Source organism: Oryctolagus cuniculus, chromosome 7, assembly GCF_964237555.1.
Source record: "Oryctolagus cuniculus chromosome 7, mOryCun1.1, whole genome shotgun sequence".
NCBI lineage: Eukaryota > Metazoa > Chordata > Mammalia > Lagomorpha > Leporidae > Oryctolagus > Oryctolagus cuniculus.
Window position 1 is genome coordinate 25,820,792 of NC_091438.1, and position 21,241 is coordinate 25,842,032.

Genomic DNA, 21,241 nt, shown 5'->3' on the forward strand with positions numbered 1-21,241 from the left:
GGAAGCATGGGTAGGAAGGAGGGTAGAGTAGGAAGTATCACTAAGTTCCTAAATCTGTATATATGAAATAGATCTCCCTCTCTCTCTGTAACTCTATCAAATAAATAAATAAAGAACAATGAAATCCTATCTTTTACAACAAAATGGATGTAACTAGAAACCACTATGAATAACAAAATAAGGCAGTCTCAAAAAGACAAATATTAGTTTTCTCTGACATGTGGAAGTTAATATAGAATATAAAAAATGTATAGGAATGAAACGACCATTTTGCAATATGATTGATTGCCTTTTAGTCCTTGTTCATACTCCCGTGAAACTGTGGTCTTCTTACTTTTTACTTGTTAAATATTATGATTAGTGGTGAATCGAGCCAGTGAATACAGAGTGGATTAAAATTACATCTTTATAAAAATTGATGAAGAGAAGGGAGTGATGAGGGAGACTGAGAGGGGAACAGGGCAGTGGGGAAAGTATGGTTCTCTTCTTGGAAATGTACCTACAGAATGCATAAAATCTGTTCTCTTTATATTAATAAAAACATTTTTTAAAATAGAGAAGAGAGAGGATTAGGATTATTTTGTTATTAAAAGGTATTCACACAACCTATGACGAGGTATAGTGTTATCTTAAAATGGACTTGGGCTAGTTCTTAACTCTAAGGGCAACTGATATACTAAAAAAGAAGATAAATGGAATCATATAACAGACTCAATTAAAACCACTAAAGGCATAAAAAGTATAGAAGACAAAAAAAAAAAAAGAACAAAGAACACAAGTAACAAATGAAAAGCAGAAATAAATATGTAGCTATCAGCCTAACTATATGAATAATCATTTTAAACATCAAGTCTAACTATACTAGTTAAAAAAAATAACTGTCAAAAGAGATGAAAAAACTCAACTATATGTTATAAATAAGAAACCCACTGCAAATACAAAGATGTGCACAAGTTAAAAGTAAATGAATACAGAAAGACACACTAAGCTAATACAATCAAAAGAAAGCAGGAATGCTACATGAATTTCACAGACAGCAGACTTCAGATAAAGGAAAATTATCAGGGATACACAGGAGTATTACATAATGAAAAAGGGGTCAATACTCCAAAAAGACATGATGCCACTTTTATGTATGCACCTTAACCACAGAGCATCAAAATAATTGGAGCAAAAACTATTATATATGCAAAGAAAAATAGATGAATAGTTAAGACTTTAACATTCTATAATAAGAAATAGATTCAGCAGGCAGAGTGGATTAATAAGGACACAGTGGAACTCAAAAGCACCAAAATCTTCTGTATTTCTACACATAAGCAATAACCACATATACACACAAAATCAACTGAGATATATCAATGATTTTCCCAAATTGACTTGTAAAGCTAAAGTAATCTCAACCAAAAGCCTAATATTATTTTTTAATGGAACATTTAGTAGGTTGTTTAAAATTTACCTGGGAATGCAGAGAGCCAATAAGGCAGCAAATCTGAGATAACTGATATTCTGATAAAATTGTATATAGTAACCCTTGTCTAGCATCATACACAGAAAACCAATTACATGTTGATTTAAGATCTAAAAATTACACAAAATAAACATTTGAGAGAAAATACAGGAGGATATAGTTATCCATAAATTTGAAGTAAAAATTCAGTTTAAATAATAAAGAGCACCACCGTAAAAGAAAAAACATCCACAGATTTGATTATATTAAAATTAAGAGCTTCATCTCTTATTTAAAAGACTTCATATGAAAGAGAGTAAAAAGATAAATCTCACAATGAAATAAGACACCTGTAACATATTCAATCAACAAGCACAGGATCCAAATCTTTTTTAAACAGATCTGTAAACCAGTAAGTAAAATACAAACAGGAAAAAAGTATAGGAAAAATTTTCAAAGGCTTAGTAAAGCCAAATGATCAAAAGTTTAATAATAAAGATGCTTAACTTCTTTAATAAGTAAATTCAAATTATATCTTTAACAAAGTTAACAAGCATTTTAAAACTTGACAGTCTGGAGTATAAGCAAGAATATAGAGCAATAGCAACTCTCATAGTCTGGGTAGAAGCAAACATTGATAGGATCATTTTAGAAAAGTTTGCCATTATGTCTTAACTTTGGATAAGCACATGCTATGCCCCAGCAACTTCAAATAGAGGTAATATTCCTAGAGATACTCCCAGAAGAGTGGTTCAGATGCAAGCAAAGAAATGTTTGCAATTACTTCGGAGACAACAAACAGCAAGAGTGCCATTCATGTGCTACTTTTACACCAGGATATCATTTACATGAAAGTTAATTTTCTAATTACATAGGAATGTTTTTGTATTTCTCTTACATTACAAAAAAAAAAAATGTTTCAAAACCAAAACAATTTTATTCCATTTGGTTGGTCAACAAAAGAAAGAGCTGAAAATCATCAAGGCACAAATTGAGGAGACAGAAAGGACACAAAGAGAAGACTTAATGCTACTACCTGGATCATATAAATCCACACAATGTCAAATGTTTATTAGACAACGAATTACATAATCTGCCAATTCCATATAAATACATATCAATTTTATACAAGGCACTAAGCTTAATAATAAAAATGATACATTACAACTGATGCCACAGAAATAAAAAAGAATTACAAGAATAATTATGCCCCAACAAATTTGATAAATTCCTAGAAAAATGGATGAATACCTAAAAACATATAACCTATCTAACTGAATTCTGAAGAAACAGAAAATCTGAACAGACTAATAACATGGAGACTGAATCAGTAATTGAAAATTTCTTAACAAAGAGAAACCCTGTATCAGATGGCGTAATCAGAGAATTCTAATGAACATTTAAGAAGTAACAAAACTTCTCCTAAAATTTTTATAAACAAACTGCAGAGAAGGAACACTTCCAATCTCATCTTACAAGGTCAGCATTATCCTGGTATAAAAGGCAAAGGTAGTGCCAGAGAAACCATAGACCAATATCCATTATGAACACACAAAATCTTCAACAAAATATGAGTAAACCAAATTCAACATCACAGCATGTTAAAAGGACTATACACCATGACCAAATAGGATTTATTCTTGGAATACAAAAATGGTTCAACATATGAAAATAAATCAATACATCACATTAACAGAATGAAGGACAAAACTACATGATTACCTCAATTGATAATAGAAAAGGTCTTTGACAAGATTCAACATCTTTACATGATGAGTAAAAAAATCAATTAGTAATAAAGTGAAACTACTTCAACATAATAAAGACCATTTTTGGGGGCCAGTGCTATGGCATAGATGGTAAAGCCACAGCCTGCCGTGCTGGCATCCCGGTGCCAGTTTAAGACATGGCTGCTCCAATTCCAATCCAGCTCTCTGCTATGGCCTGAGAAAGCAGTAGAAGATGGCCCAAGTACTCAGCCCCCTGCACCCAGGTAGGAGACCTGGAAGAAGTTCCTGTCTCCTGGCTTCAGATCGGCCCAGCTCTGGCCATAGAGGCCATTTAGGGAATGAACCAGGAGATGGAAGACCTCTTTCTCTCTGTCTGCCTCTGTGTAACTATGCCTTTCAAATAAATAAATAAATCTTTTTTTTTTAACTTTTATTTAATGAATATAGATTTCCAAAGTACAGCTTATGGATTACATTGGCTTCCCCACCCCACCCCACCCCCCCAGTGATTTCCCTCTCACCCGCAACCCTCCCCTTTCCCGCTCTCTCTCCCCTTCCATTCATACCAAGATTCATTTTCAATTTTCTATATATACAGAAGATCAGTTTAGTATACATTAAGTAAAGATTTCAACAGTTTGCACCCACATTTTCAGAAACACAAAGTGAAATATACTGTTTGAGTACTCGTTATAGCATTAGATCTCAATGTACAGCACATTAAGGACAGAGATCCTACATGAGGAGTAAGTGCACAGTGACTCCTGTTGTTGACTTTACAAATTGACACTCCTGTTTATGGCATCAGTAATCTCCCTATGCTCCAGTCATGAGTTTCCAAGGCTATGGAAGCCTTTTGAGTTCTCCGACTCTTATCTTATTTAGACAAGGTCATAGTCAAAGTGGAAGTTCTCTCCTCCCTTCAGAGAAAGGTACCTCCTTCTTTGAAGACCTGTTCTTTCCACTGGGATCTCACTCACAGAGATCTTTTTGCCAGAGTGTCTTGGCTTTCCATGCCTGAAATACTCTCATGGGCTTTTCAGCCAGATCCGAATGCCTTTAGGGCTGATTCTGAGGCCAGAGTGCTGTTTAGGACATCTGCCATTCTATGAGTCTGCTGTATATCTCGCTTCCCATGTTGGATAGCTCTCCCCCTTATTTATTCTATCGGTTAGTATTAGCAGGTACTAGACTTGTTTATGTGCTCCCTTTGGTTCTTAGTCCTTTCATTATGATCAATTGTGAACTGAAATTGATCACTTGGAATAGTGAGATGGCATTGGTACATGCCACCTTGATGGGATTGAATTGGAATCCCCTGGTATGTTTCTAACTCTACCATTTGGGGCAAGTCAGCTTGAGCATCTCTTGTACATCTCTTCCCTCTCTTATTCCCACTCTTATATTTAACAGGGATCACATTTCAGTTAAATTTTAACACTTAAGAATAACTGTGTATTAATTACAGAATTAAACCAGTAGTATTAAGTAGAACAGACAAAAAAAATACTAAGAGGGATAATGTATTAAGTTTTTCATTAACAGTCAGGGCTATGCTGATCAAGTCACCTTTACTCATAGTGTCCACTTCACTTCAACAGGTTTCCTTTTTGGTGTTCAGTCAGTTGTCACCGATCAGGGAGAACATATGATATCTGACCCTTTGGGACTGGCTTATTTCACTCAGCATGATGTGTTCCAGATTCCTCCATTTTGTTGCAAATGACTGGATTTCATTGTTTTTGACTGCGGTATAGTATTCTAAAGAGTACATATCCCATAATTTCTTTATCCAGTCTACCGTTGATGGGCATTTAGGTTGGTTCCAGGTCTTGGATATTGTAAATTGAGCTGCAATAAACATTAGGGTGCAGACCGCTTTTTTGTTTGCCAATTTAAATTCCTTTGGGTAAATTCCAAGGAGTGGGATGGCTGGGTCGAACGGTAGGGTTATCTTCAGGTTTCTGAGGAATCTCCAGACTGACTTCCATAGTGGCTTGACCAATTTGCATTCCCACCAACAGTGGGTTAGTGTCCCTTTTTCCCCACATCCTCGCCAGCATCTGTTGTTGGTAGATTTCTGTATGTGAGCCATTCTAACCGGGGTGAGGTGAAACCTCATTGTGGTTGATTTGCATTTCCCTGATTGCTAGTGACCTTGAACATTTTTTCATGTGCCTGTTGGCCATTTGGATTTCCTCTTTTGAAAAATGTCTATTGAGGTCCTTGGCCCATCTCATAAGTGGGTTGTTTGTTTTGTTTTTGTGGAGTTTCTTGATCTCTTTGTAGATTCTGGTTATTAACCCTTTATCTGTTGCAGAGTTTGCAAATATTTTTTCCCATTCCATTGGTTGCCTCTTCATTTTCCTGACTGTTTCTTTTGCAGTACAGAAACTTCCCAATTTGATGCAATCCCAATAGTTGATTTTGGCTTTGACTGCCTGTGCCTCCCGGGTCATTTCCAGAAACTCTTTGCCTGTGCCAATATCTTGAAGGGTTACTCCAATGTTCTCTAATAACTTCATGGTGTCTCGTAGATTTAGTCTTTAATCCATGGTGAGTGGATTTTTGTGTAAGGCTTAAGGTAGGGGTCTTGCTTCATGCTTCTGCACATGGAAATCCAGTTTTCCCAGGACCATTTATTGAACAGACGGTCCTTGCTCCAGGAATTGGTTTTAGATCCTTGATCAAATATAAGTTGGCTGTAGATGTTTGGGTTGATATCTGGTGTTTCAATTCTGTTCCATTGGTCTATCCATCTGTTTCTGTACCAGTACCATGCTGTTTTGATTACAACTGCCCTGCATATGTCCTGAAATCTGGTATTGTGATGCCTCCGGCTTTGTTTTTGTTGTACAAGATTGCTTTAGCTATTCGAGGTCTCTTGTGCCTCCATATGAATTTCAGCATCATTATTTTCTAGATCTGAGAAGAATGTCTTTGGTATCTTGATGGAGATTGCATTGAATCTATAAATTGCTTTTGGGAGAATGGACATTTTGATGATGTTGATTCTTCCAATCCATGAGCATGGCAGATTTTTATGATTTTTGGTATCCTCTTCTATTTCTTTCTTTAAGATTTTGTAATTCTCATCGTAGAGATCTTCAACGTCCTTGGTTAAGTTTATTCCAAGGTATTTGATTGTTTTTGTAGCTATTGTGAATGGGATTGATCTTAGCAGTTCTTTCTCAGCCATGGCATTGCTTGTGTATACAAAGGCTGTTGATTTTTGTGCATTGATTTTATATCCTGCCACTTTGCCAAATCCTCTATGAGTTCCAATAGTCTCTTAGTAGAGTTCTTTGGATCCTCTAAGTAAAGAATCATATCGTCTGCAAAGAGGGATAGTTTGACTTCTTCCTTCTCAATCTGTATTCCTTTAATTTCTTTTTCTTGTCTGATGGCTCTGACTAAAACTTCCAGAACTATGTTAAATAGCAGTGGTGAGAGTGGGCATCCCTGTCTGGTACCAGATCTCAGCGGAAATGCTTCCAACTTTTCCCCATTCAATAGGATGCTTGTCGTGGGTTTTTCATAAATTGTTTTGATGATATTGAAGAATGTTCCTTCTATACCCAATTTGCTTAGAGTTTTCATCATGAAAGGGTGTTGAATTTTATCAAATGCTTTCTCTGCATCTGTTGAGATAAGCATATGGTTTTTCTTCTGCAGTCTGTTAATGTGGTGAATCAAATTGATTGATTTGCAAATGTTGAACCATCCCTGCATACCAGGGATAAATCCCACTTGGTCTGGGTGGATGATTTTTCTGATGTGTTGTTGTATTCTATTGGCGAGAATTTTATTGAGGATTTTTGTGTCTATGTTGACCAGGGATACTGTTCTATAATTTTCTTTCAGTGCTGCATCTTTCTCTGGCTTAGGGATTAAGTTGATGCTGGCTTCATAGAAAGAATTTGGGAGGATTCCATCTTTTTCGATTGTTCTGAATAGTTTGAGAAGAAATGGAATTAGTTCTTCTTTAAATGTCTGTTAGAATTCAGCAGTGAATCCATCTGGTCCTGGGCTTTTCTTTGTGGGGAGGGCCTTTATTACTGTTTCAATTTCTGTTTCAGTTATGGGTCTGTTTAGGTTTTCTATGTCTTCATGGTTCAATTTTGGTAGATTGCATGTGTCCAGGAATCTATCCATTTCTGATAGATTTTCCTGTTTGCTGGCATACAGGTCCTTGTAATAATTTCTGATGATTTTTTATTTCTGTGGTGTCTGTTGTTACGTTTCCTTTTTCATCTCTGATTTTATTGATTTGGGTCTTTTCTTTTTTTAGTTAGTTGGGCCAATGGGGTGTCAATTTTGTTTATTTTTTCAAAAAACCAGCTTCTCGCTTGGCTGATTTTTTGTAATTTTTTTTGATTCAATCCTGTTAATTTCTTCTCTGGTTTTAAATATTTCTCTTCTCCTACTAGATTTGGGTCTGGTTTGCTGCAGTTTTTCTAGGTCCTTGAGATGTGCTGAAAGCTCATTTATTTGGTACCTTTCCAATTTCTTGATATAGGCACCTATTGCTATAAATTTGCCTCTCAATACTGCTTTTGCCATATCCCATAAGTTTTGATATGTTGTGTTGTTATCCTCATTTACTTCAAGAAAGTTTCTGATTTCTCTTTTGATTTCTTGAATGACCCAGTGTTCATTCAGGAGCATGTTGTTCAGTCTCCATGTGATTGCATACTTTCTAGGGTTTCCTGAGTTGCTAATTTCCAGCTTCATCCCGCTGTGGTCTGAGAAGCTGCATGGTATGATTCTAATTCTTTTAAATTTGCTGAGACTTGCTTTATGGCCTAGTATGTGATCAATCCTAGAGAAGGTTCCATGCACTGCTGAGAAGAATGTAAAGTCTTTAGATGTAGGATTGAAAGTTCTGTAGATATCTGTTAGATCCATTTGGGCAATAGTGTCAATTAAATCTGCTGTTTCCTTGTTGGTCTTCTGTCCGGATGATCTGTCTATTTCTGAGAGTGGAGTATTGAAGTCCCCCACTACTATTGTATTGGAATCTAAGTCTCCCTTTAAGTCCCTTAACATATCTTTTAAACAGACCAGTGCCCTGTAATTAGGTGCATATACATTTATAATAGTTACATCTTCCTGTTGAATTGAACCCTTAATCATTATATAGTGTCCCTCTTTGTCTCTCTTAACAGTTTTTGTATTAAAGTTTATTTTGTCTGATATTAATATGGCTACACCTGCTTTTTTTTGGTTTCTGTTGGCATGGAATATCTTTTTCCAACCTTTCACTTTCAGTCTGCATGCATCTTTGTTAGAGAGATGTGTTTCTTGTAGGCAACAAATAGTTGGGTGTTGTTCCTTAAGCCAGTCAGCCAATCGGTGTCTTTTAACTGAAGAGATAAGACCATTAATGTTTAATGTGACTATTGATATGTAGTGACTTTGCCCTGCCATTTTCCCGGAGATATTTTCTAGTATATGCTTTGAGCTTCCCATGCTCTTTTACTGGTAGGTTTTCTTCCTTTACCTTCTTTCATATTGATGGCTGTGTTTCTGTGTTTCTGAGTGTAGCACATCTTTAAGTATCTTTTGCAGGGCCGGACGAGTGGCCGCAAAGTCTTTCAATTTCTGTTTGCTATGAAAGGTCTTTATTTCACCTTCATTCACAAATGAGAGCTTAGCAGGATATAATATTCTGGGCTGGCAATTTTTCTCTCTTAGCACCTGTGCTATGTCTCGCCATTCCCTCCTAGCCTGTAGTGTTTCTGATGAGAAGTCTGCTGTGAGTCTCATTGGAGATCCTCTGAGAGTAATCTGACCTTTCTCTCTTGCACATTTTAGGATCTTTTCTTTGTGTTTCACTGTGGTGAGTTTAATTACCACGTGTCGTGGTGAGGATCTCTTTTGGTCATGTTTATTGGGGGGTTCTATGAGCTTCCTGTACTAGGATGTCTCTGTCCTTCTCCAAACCTGGAAAGTTCTCTGCTAGTTTCACACTAAAAAGGCCTTCTAATCCTTTCTCTCTCTCCATGCATTCAGGAACTCCTAGAACCCGAATGTTGGTTTTTTTTAATAGTATCCTGTAGATTCCCAACAGTATTTTTAGATTTCTAATTTCCTCTTCTTTTCTTTGGTTTGACTGTATGTTTTCCTGTGCTCTGTCTTCTAAGTCCAATATTGTCTCTTCTGTTTAACTGACTCTGTTTTTTAGACTTTCTAATGTGTTTGTCATTTGATCTATTGAGCTCTTCAATTCCTTTTGATTTCTCTTCACTATCACACTTTCCTGTTCTACTAGTTTCTGCGTTTCATCTTCCTTAAAATTTCATTTTCATGAGAGAGATTTTCAATCCTGTCCAATAAGGATTTCTGTAGTTCAAGGATTTGCTTTTGAAAACTTCTAAATGTTCTTATCATAAATTTTTTGAAATCCGTATCTTGCATTTCTTCTATCTCATCATCTTCATAATCTTGACTTCGGGTGTTTTGTTTATTTGGAGGTGTCATAGTGTCATCGTTGATCTTGTTCCCTCGATTTTTGTGTTTGTTGCTTGGCATAGTTAATTCTTCTTCCCTCACTGTGTGTTTTTTTTAATTTTTAATTTTTTTTATTTTATACTATGTCTGTGTTAAGTGGACTGCCTGCTGTTGGAAGAGCCTTGGAGGCTTGAGATGGGTGTGGCCTGAGAGCTCTGCTTGGTTCTTCCGGGTTACGGGTGTGCAAAGGTGACACCCTCGGGTTATGCATGGTAAATCTCTATTTATTTATTTATTCATTTATTCAGGAGGTAAGTAATACCGCACGGCTGAGCAGATTCGATGGTATTTAGCTTCAGATCTCTGGCTTCTACCCAAAGAGTCTGTGCCGGTTTAGTTTCTGCTGCAGACTCCCACTGGGTTAGGCTACTGAATTGTAGCCTTAGCTCTCCCCTTTGTTATGTATATCCCGAGTGGGGCCTGCTCTTTGTCTTTTGCTGGCTTTTGCAAGGTTGGCGGAGAGAGAGAAACTTGTTTGTACCAGTACCCCCCAACACCTTTTTTTTTCTTTTTTTTTTTTTCCTTCTCTCCTGTAGTCAGTCTGGTGAACTTTCCCGCCTCAAAGCCCGCTTCCCTCTAGATTCTGTCTGCCGATTCCCCGTCAATATCTCCGGTTACTGAGCTCACCTCCCCTTCCAGCGCCGATGTGTGGACTCGGAGCCCTAGGCGTCCCTGCTCTCCCCGCTGGTCGTCTGTGTCACATCCACTCCCCTTCCCGCACTGACGCGCAGACCCTGCGGCTCCCGCGGCTTGGCTTCTGCGCGGTGGGCAACCTTGCTCTCCCAGTAGGTCCTCCGAGTCACAGCCACTAGATCCAGAAGAGTTTCCTCTGCAATTTTTTCCTGATCCTTTTTCTGAGGCTACCGTAACTCCACTTTTATTAAACTAAATTTTCCCAGACTATTGGTGCGTGGCCTCACTATTCCACCATCTTGGCTCCGCCCCCATAAATAAATCTTTAAAAAAAAAACCACAACGACCATTTTTGAAAAGCCCATAGCTAACATCATGCTCAGCAGTGAAGATGCAAAGGTTTTCCTCAAGATCAAGAACACACCAGGGATGCCTGTCCTCCCATGACACTTCTATTCAACAAAGCATTAGAAGTCCTTGTCAAATAAATTAGGAAAGAAAAAGAAGTAAAAAGTGTATAATTGGAAATCCTGTCCCCTTAACATAACTGGAATGAACCTTATAGACACTATGCTAAGTACACTAACCACAGAAAAATAAATATTGTATCATTAGATTTACATGCAGTATCTAAAGCCGTTACATTTACAGAACAGAAAACAGAAGAGTGATTACCATGGACTAAAGGAGGGGAGAAGGGGAATTGTTTAATGGGCATATGGTTTCAGATTTGCCATATAAAAATGTTCTGGAGATTTATCTATTTTAAAACAATGTGAAAAACTAAATATTAATGATCTACACATTTACAAATGGTTAAGATGATAATTTTATGTTATGACCTTTTTTACTGTAATGTTAAAGAAAGAAATGAAGACACTCTGTTTTCACTTAGGAGCTTGAAACTCTAAATAGAGCAAGTATAAGAAGGATAAAATTATAGAAGATTTAATTTAAACAGAAAAAACAAGTTTAACTAATGGACAGAATCAGGTTTAAAGTCAATCTCCTACTGGGAAGCGAGATACACAGCAGACTCATAGAATGGCAGATGTCCTAAACAGCACTCTGGCCTCAGAATCAGCCCTTAAGGCATGCGGATCCGGCTGAAAAGCCCATGAGAGTATTTCAGGCATGGAAAGCCAAGACACTCTGGCAAAAAAAAAAAGACCTAAATGGAAGACCTCCGCGAGTGAGATCCCAATGGAAAGAACAGGTCTTCAAAGAAGGAGGTACCTTTCTCTGAAGGGAGGAGAGAACTTCCACTCTGACTACAACCTTGCCTAAATATGATCAGAGTCGGTGAACTCAAAAGGCTTCCATAGCCTTGGAAACTCATGACAAGGGCCTAGGGTGATTACTGATGCCATAAACAGGAGTGTCAATTTGTAAAGTCAACAACAGGAGTCACTGTGCACTTACTCCTCATGTAGAATCTCTGTCCTTAATGTGCTATACATTGTGATTTAATGCTATAACTAGTACTCATAGTATTTTTCACTTTGTGTTTCTATGTGGGTGCAAACTGTTGAAATCTTTACTTAATATATGCTAAACTGATCTTCTGTATATAAAGAGAATTGAAAATGAATCGATGTGAATGGAAGGGGAGAGGGAGCGGGAAAGGGGAGGGTTGCGGGTGGGAGGGAAGCCATTGTAACCCATAAGCTGTGTTTTGGAAATTTATATTCATTAAATAAAAGTTCAAAAATAAATAAATAAATAAACCAAGATAACACATCTTTTTAAAACAGAAATAATTCTATTACTAGGTGCAAAGGCTACTCTATTTGGCCTTAAGGAGTCTGATAGAGAAGAGAAACAACAAAGAATCATAATTTCACTTAATATACGATAAAACCAAAAATTTCAAGAAGGTAAAATATTTGTTAACTGCATGAATAGAGATCAAATAAGGAATGCATATATGCTTACCAGAATGGCTAATAGGTCAAAACTACTAAATGTTAACTAGGATGTGAAACAAGTAGAACTCTCACACACATGATAGGAGAAAAATTCATGACTTCCTGGAAAACTATGTGGCAGCATTCATTAAAGCTAACACACATATATGTTGTAATCTCAATATTATTGCCAGGTGTATACCCAACTAAAATTCATATATATGCTCACCCAAATACAGTAATATAGTAATAGGGTCAAAATAAAAATAATCTAAGTGTAAATGAATAATATTTGGGAGCCGGCGCCGTGGCTCAATAGGCTAATCCTCCACCTTGCGGCGCCGGCACACCGGGTTCTAGTCCCGGTTGGGGCGCCGGATTCTGTCCCGGTTGCCCCTCTTCCAGGCCAGCTCTCTGCTATGGCCAGGGAGTGCAGTGGAGGATGGCCCAGGTGCTTGGGCCCTGCACCCCATGGGAGACCAGGAAAAGCACCTGGCTCCTGGCTCCTGCCAGGATCAGCGCGGTGCGCCGGCTGCAGCGGCGGCCATTGGAGGGTGAACCAACGGCAAAGGAAGACCTTTCTCTCTCTGTCTCTCTCTCTCTCACTGTCCACTCTGCCTGTCAAAAAAAAAAAAAAAAAAAAAAAAAAAAAAAAAAAAAAATTGGTATATCTGTAAAATGGATTACTATATAGGAATGAGAATAAAGAAACAATAACACTCAATGACATGGTGAATCTCATAATACTTTGAAGTCAGAATACTGACCCATGTGTTGGATAATGTTCTTCTCCATTTCAGCTTTGTTTATATATGTGTGTGATCAGTTTGTGAAAATTCCTGAAGCTTTACATATGATAATTACATTTTCTTATATGTAGTATTTCAACTAAAATTTGTTATAAAAGTCTATCAACCATGAAAAGAAAAAAAGCAGGAAAGAAGAAGAGATTCATCATCCCTAAGAAAAACAAACATGTCTGGGTTAAGTCTGGAAAGCTTTAAGGTAACAACAAACCAGTGAAGTGCAAGAATGATCACTTGAATGATTTAATCCCCAGAAGCATGCTGCTCAGTTACAAAATTCTAAAGAACAGAACAACAGCAAATAATTAACAAAACACTCCTAATTAAAACACATATTTCATTTGGCTACTTTAATATTGCTATGAAGACAAACTTCTAGGTCTCTTAATAAGCACTAATTTTAAGAATATTGAAACAGGAAAATAGTCACTCAGTTTACACTCAATTTAAATGCTAGGTATTGAGCATTAGACAATGAAACCTCATCAGAGTTTGAGGCTATAAAAGACAAAGACCAGATTTTTACTCAGAAGGTGCCTCACAATCCTGCACTAGAGACAAAAGAGATCCTACCTGTACAAGAAGAGGCAGATAAGCACAGGGTGCTATGGGAGCACATTCGGGTTTTCCATACCTGTTGAACTTTCTCAAACATCCCTTTCTAAAAAGAAATACTTCTAAACAGGAACATGTGCAGATAAAGCTACTAACTGCTAATTAAATGAACTAATGAACCCTTACCACCTTCTGGGCTTTTTGAAACACAGATGTGAAAGTGATAAACTGATTCTGACAGCACAAACATAAAGGTTACTCGTATCCATTTTTTACTCCAGATAGTCATCAACACAACCTTGACATTATACTTCTGCCAGAAGTAAGCTAGTTTCATGTTTATACACACACACACCCACACCCACATACTTATATAAAAGAAAAAACTACCTTCTTTGCCAGTTAACTGTAGAGACTTGGATCTGATGAGTGGGAATGAAGTTCTTCTTTTCAAACTCATATCATCATAGGAAGAAAAACACCTAATATATCAAGAAAAATTAGTATTTGGCAGAATTAGTAAACTATATATAATTTACTCTTTAGTTAAGGCTAAGTGGAGGGAGGCTACTAAGATCTATGAAAACCACATCAGATTAACTATAAATTAACACTTGAGTTACAAAAAATGTTTTAAAAATTTGTCTAAAAGGTACTACGTTAATAGCTACTCTATTTCTAATTTCACATTTCAGCATATTTCTCACCCAAAACATTTCAAAGGGTTTTATACACCTACTACTAGCATTTTCTTTGTTATAGGATTATTTCACTATTTGCAATAGCTTTTAACATTTTGATTTCAAAATAACCATACAAACAAAGGAATTATATAAGTGTCCCTTTATTTGCTCAAACTTGTCAAAGATATACAAAGTATAGTAGAAAAAATCATAAAACATAATGCTGATATTACCTTTTAGGGCTTGGATACTGATTACTTTTAGGAAGTTTTGAAATATAATCGCCGTCAAATTGTGAAGTGTTTCGACAACGCTGCATACAAAGCATCAGTCCCAAGACAACACAGAGAACCAAAGATATGACAAGATAGCTCTGTCGATCTGAAACCTGAGAACAGTTAAATAATAAATTCTACTAAGAAAAATATAGGTATCTTAATCAAAAGGAAAATCATTTTAAACATTTTTCAGTAAGCTTCAAAACCATATATGCCTATTAACATGCTCTATGAAAATAAACTATTGAAGTAATGTTTTTCTTTTTCCTCTAATTCTCTGAAAACATTTAAACCTATGGAAAAATTTAAAATAGCAGAATGGAAACATCTGTGACATACATTGACATTAACCATTTGTTAACAATTTGTCACATTTGCATTACCTCTTCCCCAGGGGCAAAAATAAACTGTGCATTCTTCCAGTCTTTCCCTTCTTATAAAACTGAACCACAATCAACATTAATTAAACAAAAGATCTGGAGATATTTTTAATGCTTTATCCCCACACACCCAAACTTTCTTCAAGTCTTACTCTTTCCACCTCTTAAATATCTCCTGTATCCAACAACCTTACATTATTTTTCACTTAGAAAATCCTATTCCAGGATCCTCTCACTGAGGTTACTGCAATAACCTAAATGGTTTCCTCCCTGCTTTTGTTCTTGCTAGTCCCCCATCATGCAACTCTCCACAAAGCAACAAGAGGAAACTTCAGTTTAAGTATTATTGAGGTGATGCATATCATTTCACTATTTTCTAATGATCTGCAATAATTAGAATAAAATTCCAGGGCCAGCGCCACGGCTCGCTTGGTTAATCCACCGCCTGCGGCGCCGGCATCCCATATGGGCACCCGGTTCTAGTCTTGGTTGCTCCTCTTCCAGTCCAGATCTCTGCTGTGACCTGGGAAGGCAGTGGAGAATGGCCCAAGTGCTAGGGCCCCTACATCTGCATGGGAGACCAGGAGGAAGCACCTGGCTCATGGCTTCGGATCAGTGCAACGCCAGCTGTGGCAGCCACTTGGGGAATGAACCATCGGAAAGGAAGACCTTTCTCTCTGTCTCTCTCTCTCTCACTGTCTATAACTCTACCTGTCAAATAAATAAATAAATAAATAAGAATAAAATTCAAACCCTACATTGCCCACAAAGCCTTATCTGAGTAGGCCCTTCCAATATCATCAACCCTCCAGGCCCGTAAGTTTTCTTTCTGTCCTCAAATATATCACAGTTTCTAATCTTGGGTCCTCTGCTTTAGTTCTGCTAGTAATAGGTTTGTTCCCATCACAGGTAGCGTGGGTGATAACTCCAGTTGAGCACTCAGTTCTAATGCCACCTTCTCAAATATCACCACCACCCTAAATGCAATATTTCATTGTCTTCACAGCACTGTAACTAGGAAAGGTTGTCATGCGTTTATTTATTTATCATATGTATTCATTCCATTCCTCCCCAGAATGAAAACTCTGTAAGGCCAAAGACTCTTCACTATTGATCCTCCAACCTAGGACTGTATGAGTTTATGGCTTACATATTGGTTACTAAATAAATACTTGTTGAATTACTTTAATTTTTGCAGCTTGGCAACTTTATAAGACTTTACAACTGAAAATAAGAATTTTTTGTTAGTAGCAATGTTTGAAAAAGGCCTGCCAGAACAGCCTTATGGCTGTTTATAGGTAAGATATAAATTATAAAATGCTATATTTTAGTATCCTCAAAAGTTTTCTATAAATGATAATTTTGTTTGGTTAAAGGTTTTAGGTCCCAGCTACATTGTAATAAGCCTGTTATATGACATCCTCCACATGTGCACTGTGTCTTACAATACCAGTAGTAACAATTACCTCCCGCTTTAACTCTGCTACTGTTACTGATAAGTTTGAAACAAGCTGTGTCATGTTGGTCAGCTGTGCTTGTAGCAACTGGATGGCTTCAGTTTGCCGTTGATCCTACAATAAAGGATTAAGAATTATTTTCCTTTGTATTTTACCTGTACAGTAACTATATTATCAATTCAAGTAAAATAATCTGGAAAAATCATATAGTTCTTTCCTCCCAAAAGCAAAAAACGTAATAGGAAGTGCTTCATGAATAAATATATAAATTTTGGCCAGGTAAAAAGCAAATAAAATATTTCAAGTTCTCGGTTCAACAATCTCTTAAAACTTTACTCTAAATCTAAGCTTTTAGATTAAAAAAAGATGGGGATGGCGTTGTAGAGTAATTAGTTAAGCTGTCATCCCTGACAAAGGCATCCCACACTGGCGCTGGTTTGAGCCTGGCTGCCTCATTTGATCTAGCTTCCTGCCAACGCACCTGGGAAAAGTAGCAGAGGATGGCCAAAGTCCTTGGGACCCTGCACCCACATGGGAGACCAGGATGAAGCTCCTGTCTCCTGACTATGGCTTGGCCCTGCCCCGGCCATTGTGGCCATTATGAGAGTGAACAAGCATATGGAAGATCTTTCTCTCTTTCTGTAACTCTTTCAAGTTAATAAAATAGATCTTTCTAAAAAAAAAAAAAAAGTTTTAAGTTTCAGCTATTTACATGTGTATTTGGGAGGGGAAAATATAGAAAAGTGTATCAAAAGGTTTCACTTACTTCTCTGTGATCCACTATAGTACTTTCTATCCTACTTCATCATTTTAAAGTGCTAAATTCAACTCATTAAGTTCTTTGTTTTGAAATCTGATTCATGGGACCAGCGCTGTGGTGGAGTGGCTAAAGCCAGTGCCTGCAGTGCCGGCACTCCATATGGGCTCCAGTTAATAGTCATGGATGCTCCACTTCCGATCCACCTCTCAGCTATGGCCCAAGTCCTTGGGCCCCTGCACCCACATGGTAGACAGACCCAGAAGAAGCTCCTGGCTTCAGATCAGATCAGCTCAGCTCCAGCTGTTGCAGCCAATTAGGGAGTAAACCAGAGGATGGAAGACCTCTCTCTCTCTGCCTCTCCTTCCCTGACTTCCAAATAAATAAATAAATAAATCTTTTTAAAAAAAGAAATCTGATTCACATTTGACATGGATGAATTTAAGAATTATAAACACTTAAAAGACAAGCTGTAAATTTAATAAATTGCTATTAATGCTTCTAATCAAGATTTACTTCCATGTTGTTAATGATACAAAAAATACTAAAAATTATTTATGCAAGTCTTTGAGAAACCAGAATTAGAATGTAACATATAAAGCAAAGAAAAATACAGAGGAGGGGAAACCACTATATTACAATTAATGAAGATCTATGGTCATGGGTCAGAAGACTTACTATTGTTAAGATGTCAATTCTCTAATCTGTAAATTTCACACCATACCTACCAAGATTCAAACAGGCTGATTCTGTAGAAACTTACAACATGATTCTAGACTCCTGAAGAAATGCAAAAAGCTAGAATAGCCAAAAAAAATCTTAATAAGGACTTAACACTACCTGACTTTAAGAGCTTCTATAAAGCTACAGCAATCAAAACACTGTAGTATTAGCTTTATGAAAAGGGACAAATATGTCAACAGAATAGAATGGAAACAAAGACCAGAAATAGAACTCATATATCTAAGATCAAGTGATTTTTTAATGAATAGTACCATCCCTCCCCTAAAAGAACTTTGATTCATACTTTGCAACTTATAAAAATTAACTAAACATGGGCCGTTAAAAAACTAAAACTACAAAACTTCTAGAAGGAAATATAGAAAAATCTTTGTAACTCTGCATTAGGCAAAGATTTCATATAGCAATGATAAACTGATAAACTGGGCTTCCACAAATCGAAAGCTTCTGCTCTTCAAAGTACACTGTAAAGTGAACGAGAAAACCAATACTGGACTTAGGAAAAATGCTTCAAAGCATATATGACAAGGAACTTGTATTCAAAGCATGTAAAGAAATCCCAAACTGCAGTAATATAAAAACAAGGGAGAAACTACAATTACAATGTTCAGTGAATATACAGTATGATGTAACTAACTAAACTCTTCATCTGAGGTCTCCACACCTTACTATCCCCTAGACCCAAATAACCTTTTAGAAAACCTAAGTATAAAAAGTCTTCAGGGTGATAACACTTAAGAGTACAATACTGAAATCATTCCCTTAAAATCAACCAGACAGGAAAATTAACATAATCACCAGTCCTAATGCATCAGTATATTGCTCCAGCGAAGAGATAAGAAAAAATAAAATTAAATAAAAAGGTATAAACATCAGACTCCTAGAATGACATAATACTCTGACCTTAGAATCAACCACTAAAGCTTCCTGGTCTGGCTGAAAGGCCTGTGAGAGCATTTCAGGCACAGAAAGCCAAGACTCTGGCAAAAAATATCCTACACGAAGGATCTCTGTGAGTGAGACCCCAGTGGAAAGAAGGGGCCATCAAAGAAGGAGGTACTTTTCTCTGAAGAGAGGAGACTTTCCACTTTGCTTATGGTCTTGTCCAAATACTGGAGTCTCTGGTCAAAAAAGGCTTCCATAGCCTTGGCAGCTCATGGCAAGAGCCTCAGATGATCACTGACGTCATAAATAAATAAAAGTTAATTGTTAAATGCACTTACTCCCCATGTAGAACCTCTGTCGTTAATGAGTTTACTATGCGAATTAACTGCAAAATTTGTTCTCAAACTGTTCTTTATATGTGTATGTAGGTGCAAACGAAATCTTTACTTAGCATAGAGTTGGTGCTCTGTATATAAACTACAAATAAACCATAGTGAAGAATGGGATGGGAGAGGGAATAGGAAGTGGGGTGGGAGTCAGAATGGGAGGGCAGATATGGGGTAAAGAACCACTATATTCCTAAAGTTGTACCTATGAAAAATGTATTCATTAAATAAAAGCTTTAAAAATATTTAAGGGGCTGGTGTTGCAGCATAGTGGGTTAAGCCGCCTCCTGCAGTGCCAGCATCCCATATGGGTGCCAGTTTGAGATCCACCTGCTCCTCCACTCTTATCCAGCTCTCCGTTATGGCCTGGGAAAGCAGTAGAAGATGGTGCAAGTCCTTGGGCCCCTGCACCCACATGGGAGACTCGGAAGAAGTTCCTGGCTCGTGGCATCAGATCAGTGCAGCTCTGGCCATTGCGGCCAATTTGGGAGGAACCAACGGATGGAAGACTTCTCTCTCTCTCTGCTTCTCCTTCTCTCTGTGTGTAACTCTGATTTTCAAATAAATAAATAAATAAACCTTTAAAAAAATTTAAAAGGTGTAAAGATCAAAGAGAAGAAATAAATTTGTTCTTATTTACACTCAACAAGATTATCTACGTGGGATATCACACAGGATTTTGAAGTGTTTAACAAAGTTGTAGAAAAGTTCACTGCACTTCTATACACATACACACCCACACACATGTACTCCAATATAACAACGTTCAAGAAAATTTTGTGCAGAAAAGATAATGATACTAACAAGTTGATGACTTTCCAAACATGACATCACGTAACAGGCTTAATCATCAGCTATCTGGGGAAAAAAATTAACCAATATTTCTTACTCTTTATACCAGTGAGATTCTAAAAGAGTCAGTAGAAATTGATATAAGAGGTAAATAACGGATGAAAAAAACCAACCTGTTCTTCAGCTATTCTTGAAGTATTCTGAAGTTTCACTATTGTTTTATTAAAAGCCTTTTGCATTTCTTCCATTTGTTTTCGGTACCTAAGGAGTGAAAATTGGTTCAAGATAGCTTTAACTTTTTATATATTCACTTAATACTGAAACATACATCTGATTTTTACTGAGATAACTCAATTTTCTTAACTCTTATTCCGGCCTGTGCAACAGACAAACACAAAGGCATAATAAAGAACTATTAGCTATCTCAACGTTAATTTTCTGCATCTTACTGATATATAAAATTTTGTGATTGCTGTGGTTCCCTTGGGGTACAGAGAGCAAGGAGGGAGGGCAGGGAAGCAAGAGCAGATATGAAGGAGCTAAGTGAATATGCATGCACATATGCATACATACATGCACACTCAATATAACAATAAATTATATGTATGAATTTGGAAGAAATCCCCTTTCTATTTAATAGTCCCTAACATCTTATTGTGGCAGTTCAATTTAATAAGTGCTGTTTTAAAAACTCTGGATACCTGGTGCCTACAGGATTACAAAATGTTGGGGGAGAAGTGCTAAGGACAAACACTGGACAAGTAAGGAATTAAGAAAGCAGTTAATGAGTTTTTAAAATGCAAACTGTGGAGGGCCAGAGTTGTGGCACATCCAGTTAAGTCACTTTCTAATGCCAAGCATCCTGACATCCCATACGAGCTCCACTTTGAGTCCCAGATGCTCTGATTCTGATCTAGTTCCCTAGAATGTCCACCTAGAAGGGCAGTGGAGGATGACCCAAGTGCTTGGGCCCCTGCTCAACTATATGGGAGATCTGGAAGGAGTTCTAGGCTCCCAGTTTCCGCCTAGCCTAGCCCTAGCTGTTGCAGCCATTTGGGAAGTGACCAGTGGATGGAAAATCTCTTCTCTCTCCCTCTCTCTCTGTTAACTCTGCCTTTCAAATAAATAAATCTTTAAATAATAAAAAGTTTCAAAAATAAATAAAAATAAAAATGTAACCTGTGCATGGGGACACTGCACAAATGTCCTGGCACTGCCTCTGGCACTTAAGAGCACAAGGATATAAATTAGTAAAACTAGAACTGTAATTCAAAGACCCATATAAAAG

General features: G+C 37.1%; 1 protein-coding gene across 11 annotated transcripts in view; it reads right to left on the minus strand.

The window, feature by feature from the left end:
* SUCO (SUN domain containing ossification factor) overlaps nucleotides 1–21,241 on the minus strand; it is a 123,409-nt gene that overhangs the window by 15,570 nt on the left and 86,598 nt on the right. For all 11 annotated transcript variants that reach the window (XM_051857113.2, XM_070077350.1, XM_051857112.2 and 8 more), the window contains 4 exons: nucleotides 20,127–20,214; nucleotides 16,402–16,506; nucleotides 14,511–14,665; nucleotides 13,985–14,076 (listed from right to left, as the gene is read on the minus strand). In XM_051857113.2, the coding sequence (XP_051713073.1) occupies nucleotides 13,985–14,076; nucleotides 14,511–14,665; nucleotides 16,402–16,506; nucleotides 20,127–20,214 (440 nt within the window). The remainder of the gene's footprint in view (nucleotides 1–13,984; nucleotides 14,077–14,510; nucleotides 14,666–16,401; nucleotides 16,507–20,126; nucleotides 20,215–21,241) is intronic.